General features: G+C 42.6%; 1 protein-coding gene across 1 annotated transcript in view; it reads right to left on the reverse strand.

The window, feature by feature from the left end:
- Positions 1-7,249, reverse strand: part of UHRF1BP1 (UHRF1 binding protein 1) — an 85,934-nt gene that overhangs the window by 17,813 nt on the left and 60,872 nt on the right. Inside the window, exons 9-10 of the mRNA XM_017522268.2 lie at positions 953-1,039; positions 250-420 (exon numbers count right to left, since the gene is read on the reverse strand). Of these exons, the coding sequence (XP_017377757.1) occupies positions 250-420; positions 953-1,039 (258 nt within the window). The remainder of the gene's footprint in view (positions 1-249; positions 421-952; positions 1,040-7,249) is intronic.

Genomic DNA, 7,249 nt, shown 5'->3' on the forward strand with positions numbered 1-7,249 from the left:
ACAGAGTGAGACTCTGTCTCAAAAAAAAAAAAAAAAGAAATGATATTCTTAAGGCCAAGGATAATGACAACTTCTCTTCAACACTGCAGCTATCCCTGGGGTTAAAGAAGTATCTATAAAGAAAAATGTCACTGATGTCTCTCCATTAGATACAGTTAGGGTAGTTAGCTAGTTCTTGCTTTATCACATTATTCAAAGATAAATGGCAAGAGCTAAGCAATTGGAGGCTTCAAGTTCCTCATAACCCACCTGCTTTCCTTCGAAAGGAAGAGTCTACTCCCAGGTGCCAGGGTGGTTTCAGACCCGTCTCTTCATGCCACTTCTCCATTTTGCTCTGAAATTCCATCACTAGCTTCTGGGCCCACTGGCCTCGGGTCTCCATGGCCTCACAGTGGCGTACCCAGTGTTTGCAACTGTCACCTATGCAACAAAGCAGTGAAAAGATTTTAGCCCAAGATCATGACAAATGTTCCAATTTTTCCTTTCTGTCAGTATAGTCATAGTTCAGAATCTGATTCCTCACCCACAATCCAGAAGTCTCTAGGATAAGGAAAAATTACCCAATGATAGGTTGTACATTCTTCCAGATTTCATATGTGAATTTTTTCCAAAGGCTCTCTAAAGGCAAGCTGCTGACTGCTGCCATCTTTGACTATGGACTACTGGAGAGGCTCTAACACTAGTGGAAGTGAGGGGCTGAGAGTAGAATCAAAAGTAATATCTCAGGTACTGCCTCCCCTACCCACTTCCTCTCATCACTGATAAAGAATCATCAATAGTGGAAGCTGCAAGTTTCCAGATGTCCTCTTGAAGAGAAATATTTCCAACAACCCTCTGAGCACACACTGCAATCTCTGGCAACCTCCTGTTAAGTAGTCAGGGATGAATCCAGGAATCTGCCCTCAATATTTTGGGCTATGCTAGAATTGGCCCCATTCAGAATTTTCCTAACCTGCCCAGTGGAAAGGGTAATAGTCAAATCCCATCTTGCGGAAGGTAAGCTGCATGGCACCACCCATGAGTCTATTTGCAGAGACATCTATAAAAGAAAAATACAGGTTAATGACAGTGGAAGGAACAAAGAAGCCAAACCACCACCTAAAGCATGCAGAAGGCCTCTGAAGGGTCAGCTTCAGAGGTCAGCTGATAACACAGTGTAGCCAAAAGGCCACGAAGTCAGGTGATTTGCAAGGCTGAGGCCCTCTCTTGAGTTAAACAGCCAATGGACATGCTCTAAAAGATCCAAAGTAAAGTATATTCCATTGTATCTGTAAATGGTTGCCAGATTTCCAGAAACGCAAAAGAAACTGCCAAACACAAGATTCATGAATTACAATCCTAGGTTTCCCAGACACACTCTACAGCCTTGACTATTTCTCCAATCCTAGTATTATTTTCTCTCAACACAACACACAAAGAAGCAGAAGCCAGAACCCTCCAAAACAATAACCTATATTATTTCTTTTCATATCCTAGCCTCAGAGCTAAAGCTGTGGTATTAGACAATGATTATAAACTATACATACAAAGTACCATGGAATGCTAAAAACACTATACAAACAGGGACATTATAAAATAAACACATAGAATATTAAAGATAAACAGAAATTTTTAGCAATAAGGCAAATATTACATCATGTCTACCTTGAATTTACATTTAATTCTTACTAAATGAATAAACTTTCCATGTTTCTATCATCTCTCTCCAATTAGACTAAAGAACTATAAAAGTAGAAACTATTTCTTCTACATATGTGTATCGTCTGGGTCACCCTCTTCAACTCCCAGCCTGTATCCTACTAGTATATCTAGCACAGAGCCTTGTAAGTAGGGGATGCTGAAAGATATGAGAACACCACAGAAATGAGTGAAGGAAAATACCATGGAATCCTCTAGGTATAAGCTGGCATGCCTTCAACCAGTAGGGTCATTTCCATCCAACTGACATTTTGCCACCCCAAATTCTCCTACCAAGAGACCCCTACACAGTGTTCTGTTTCTCAACTCTTCATAATCATGCCAAGTAGCCTTTTAAAATATGTTTTTCCTGATTGCCCTCTCTCCACAAAATTTTAATACCACAAATATATATCTGTTCACGTACCATACGTATACATGTGCTTTAACATAAAAAGAATATGTATAAAGTATGCTCTTTATATTCATTTCTGGGTTAAGAAACACTAAATAATTTTTTAAGTTAAAAGTTAAATTATTAAATGAAAGTTGCCAGGAAAAAAAAAGAAGTTAAATTAACATTTTTAGAAGATATTAATATTTAACTTCACAACTATATTTGCTTTTACTTTATGTATATATTATGTCTCAAGTATGCAAATTATCAATTTATATAAATACACAATAGCAATATAATCAAAATTTTAAATATTCAAAATTTTTTCAGCAAATGAAAATTAAAAATTTTTAATTTCTTAAAATTTTTTTAGTGAATATAACCTTTAACTTTTGCTTGATATAAGAAAATAACACTGTGGCTCAGGCCTGTAATCCCAGCGCTTTGGGAGGCTGAGGCAGGTGGACCCCTTGAGGTCAGGAGTTCAAGACCCTGTCTCTACTAAAAATACAAAAATTAGCTGACATGGTGGCTTGCACCTGTAATCCCATCTACTTGGGAGACTGAGGCAGGAGAATTGCCTGAACTCAAGAGGCAGAGGTTGCAGTGAGCTGAGATCACACCATTGCACTCCAGCCTGGGTGACAGAGTGAGACTCTGTCTCAAAAAAAAAAAAAAGAATTTTTAGAGGAGCAGGTAGAGCAAGGTTGCCAAACACACCCTTTCAGTCATTATCCCCCAAGCAAGAACATCAAATTGAACAACTATCCAGGCTGAGCATGGTGGCTCATGCCTGTAATCCCAGCATTTTGGAAGGCTGAGGTGGGCCTAGGCAAGAGGGTAAAACCGCACTCCCACCACGAAAAAATACAAAAATTAGCTGAGTATGGTGGCACATGCCTGTAGTCCCAGTCAGGAGTCCTAGCCTCACTCAGCAGGCTGAGGCAGGAGGATGCCCTAAGCCTGCGAGTTTGCTGCAGCGAACCGTGATCGCACAATTGCACTCCAGCTTGCTGGGCAACGGAGCAAGACGCTTTTGCAAAAAAACAAACAGAAAACAACTATCCACATGGGGAATCATCTTCCTAAAAACCCAAAATCAGATGAGTGATCACAGTACCCAATTTTAACATCACATTAAGGAAAGATGCACCAAAGAAGACAGAAAAGACAGTCTTGAGTTACCGACACCACCCCACCCCCAGCCTCTCGGCAGTGGTCACGTGGCAGAGACAGAATCTGTGTGCTTGGAGGAGAGACATCATAGTAATTATGTGACTTTGCATTGGAACTCAGTGCTGGCCTGTCACAGCAGAAAGCCAACACAGGGCAGAATTCTGCCAGCACCAATAGAGTATTTACCTCAGCCCTAGTCAGAGAGGAATCATCCATCCTGGAGGTTTTTTTATTACCTGAGTTCTGGCTAGTCCCACCACTGCAAACTAAAGTGCTCTAGGATCCTTAAGAAATTTGAAAAGCCACAAAGATTGTTAGTTCTTGAGCAAGTATTGGTGCTAGGCTGGGATCAGAGCCAATGGACTTGGGGTGCATGTGACCCTAGTGAGATACCAGCTGGGATGGCCAAACAAGTGCCTGCATCACCCCTTCCCCAACCCCATGTAGAACAGCTTGCAGCTCTGGGAGACTGCTTCCTTGTACTTGAGGAGAGGAGGGGGCAAATACAGAGGACTTGGTCTTGCAATTTGGATACCAGCTCAACCATGGTAGAACAGGGTACCAGGCAGATTCCTGAGGCCCCCATTCTAGGCCCTAGCTCCCAGATAACATTTCTAGATAAAACAGACCCTGGGTCAGAATGGAACCCACTGCCTTGAAGGGAAGAACTCAGTCCTGGCAGGATTCATCACTTGCTGACTAAAGAGTCCTTGGGCCTTGAATAAACATCAGCAGCACCTAGACAGTATTTGCCGTGGACCTTGGTTGAGACCTAGGGCTGTGCTGGTTTCAGTTGTGACCTGGTGCACTCCCACCTGTGATGACCATAAGAAGAGACTCCTCCTGCTTGAAGAAAGAAGAGAGAAGAAAAAAGGAGACTTTGTCTTGCAGCTGGGTACCAGCCCGGCCACAGTGGGGTAGTGTACCAAGTGGGCTCCTAGGGTCCCCAATTCCAGGCCTGAGCTCCTGGATGACATCTCTGGACCTGCCCTGGGCCAGAGGGGGGCCCACTGCCCTGCAAGGAAAGACCCAGGCCTGACAGCATTCACCACAAGCTGACTGAAGAGCCCTTGGGCCTTGAGTAAACACTGGCAGTAGCCAGGCAGTACATGTGTGTGCCTGGGGCAGTGGTGGTCATGGAGAGAAATTCCTTCTGTATAAGGAAGGGAAGGGGAAGAGCAGGAAAGATTTTGTCTTGTGGCCTAGCTCAGCCACAGTAGAACAGAGCACTACATAGATTCCTAAGGTTCTCGGCTCCAGTCCTTTGCTCCTGGATGGCATTCTTGGATCTGCCCTGACCTAGGGGGAGCTCACCACCCTGAAGGGAAACATACATGCCTGACTAGCTTTGCCAACTGCTGACTGAAGACCTTGAGTGAGTATCAGCAGCAGCCAGGCAGTGGTCACCACGGGCCTTGGGCGAGACCCAAGGTAGTGCTGGCCTTACATCTAACCCAGCACAGTCCCAGTGGTGGTGGCCAAGGTGTCACCCTTCCCCCAGTCCCAGGCAGCTTAGCATGGAGAGACTCCGTCGTTTGGAGGAAAGTAAGAGAAGAGAATAAGAGGCTCCGCCTGATAATACAGAGAATTCTGGATCTTACCCAAGACCACCAAGGCAATACCTCTGAGTCAAAGCATTACTGGGCTTGAGGTGTCCCCTGATGCATTTATAGCTGCAGTGACCAAAAATTTAGATCACAACACTCAATTCCTTTTAAATACTTGAGAAGCCTTCACAAGAAAAATGGGTACACACAAGTCCAGACTGTGAAGACTATAATAAATACCTAACTCTTTAATGCCCAGACGTAAACGAACCTCCACAAGCATCAAGACCATCCAGGAAAACATGACCTCCCAAATGAACTAAATAAGGCCCCAGTGACCAATCCAGTGACAGAGAATTCAAAATAGGTGTTCTGAGGGAGCTCAATGAAATTTAAGATAACACTGAGAAAAAATTCAGAATCCTATACTAATCTTTTAACAAAAAGAGTAAAATAATTTCTAAAACTCAAGCAGAGGATAGGCACAGTGGCTCTTGCCTATAATCCCAACACTCTGCTCCCAAATCAAAGTAAGATGGGAGGTCAGAAGTTTAAGACCACCCTGAACAACATAATGAGAGCCTGTCTTTACAAAAAAATAAAAATACGGCCAGGCGCGGTGGCTCACGCCTTGTAATCCCAGCACTTTGGGAGGCTGAGGCGGGCAGATCACAAGGTCAAGAGATCAAGACCATCCTGGCCAACATGGTGAAACCCTGTCTCTACTAAAAATACAAAAATTAGCTGGGTGTGGTGGCTTGTGCCTGTAGTCCCAGCTACTGGGGAGGCTGAGGTAGGAGAATTGCCTGAACCCGGGAGGCGGAGGTTGCAGTGAGCCGAAATCCCACCACTGCACTCCAGCCTGGCGCCTGGCAACAAAGCAAGACTCTGTCTAAAAAAAATGAAAATAAAAATAAAAATATTAGTCAGTTGTGCTGGTACATGTCTGTAGTCCTAGCCACTCGGAAGGTCAAAGTGAGAGGATTACTTGATCCCAGGACTTTGAGGCTACAGTGAGCTATGATTATGCCACTGTACTCCAGCCTGGGCAATGGAGTGAGAACCTGTCTCTTAAAAAAAAAATCAAGTAGAAATCCTGGAGCTGAAAAATTCAGCTGACATACTTAAGAATGCATCAGAGTCTCAAGGGCAGAATCGAACCAATATGAGAAAGAATTAGTGAGCTTGAAGACAGGCTATTTGAAAACGCATAGTCAGAGGAGACACAAGAAAAAAGAATTTGAAAATATGAAGCACACCTACAAGATCTAGAAAATAGCCTTGAAAGGTCAAATCTAAGAATTATTGGCCTTAAAGGGGAAGTAGAGAGAGACATTGGGGTAGAAAGTTTACTCAAGGGGATAATAACAGAGAATTTTCCAAGCCTACAGAAAGATGTCAATATCCAAGTACAAGAGGATTATAGAATACCAAGCAGATTTAATCCAAACAAGACTATCTCAAGGCATTTAATAATTAAACTCCCAAAAGTTAAGGATAGAGAATGGATTCTAAAAGCTGTAAGGGAAAAGAAACAAACAACATTCAAAGGCACTCGATATGTCTGGCAGCAGACTTCTTAATGGAAACCTTATAGGCCAGGAGAGAGAGGCATGACATATTTAAAGTGATGAAGGAGAAAAACTTTTATCCTAGAATAGTATATCCAGTGAAAATATGCTTCAAACATGAAGGAGTAACACTTTCCCAAACAAAAAGGGCTGAGGGATTTCATTAACACCAGATGTGTCCTACAAGAAATGCTAAACGGAGTTCTTCAGTCTGAAAGAAAAGGATGCTAACGAGCAATAAGAAATCATCTGAGGGTACAAAACTCACTGGAAGTAATAATTACAGAGACAAACACAGAATATTACAACCCTGTGATTGTGGTGTAAGAACTACTTATACTTTTAATAGAAAGACTAAAAGATGAACCTATCAAAAATAGTAACTACCTCAACTTCTCAAGACATAGACAGTACAATAGATACAAATAAAAACAACAGAAAGTTAAAAACCAGGGAGATGAAGTTAATTTCCTCTTTGCTTGTTTGTTAGTTCGATTGTTTTTGCAATCAGTGTTAAGTTGTCATCAGCTTAAAATAATGGGGCATAAGATGTTATTTGCAGGCTTTATGGTAATTTCAAATTTTAAAAAACTGGTTGGGCACAGCGGCTCACACCTGTAATCCCAACATTTTGGAAGGCCAAGGCAGGTGGATCATTTGAGGCCAGGAGTTCCAGACAAGCCTTGCCAAAATGGTGAAATCCTGTCTCTATTGAAAATACAAAAATCAGCCAGGTGCAGTGGTACGTGCCTGTAATCCCAGCTACTCAGGAGGCTGAGGAATGAGAATAACCCAGGAGGCAGAGGTTGCAGTGAGCTGAGATTACACCACTGCACTCAAGCCTGGGTGACAGAGTGAGACTCTATCTCAAAAAACAAAAA

This window comes from Cebus imitator, unplaced genomic scaffold (assembly GCF_001604975.1).
Source record: "Cebus imitator isolate Cc_AM_T3 unplaced genomic scaffold, Cebus_imitator-1.0 Scaffold24, whole genome shotgun sequence".
Taxonomy (NCBI): Eukaryota; Metazoa; Chordata; class Mammalia; order Primates; family Cebidae; genus Cebus; species Cebus imitator.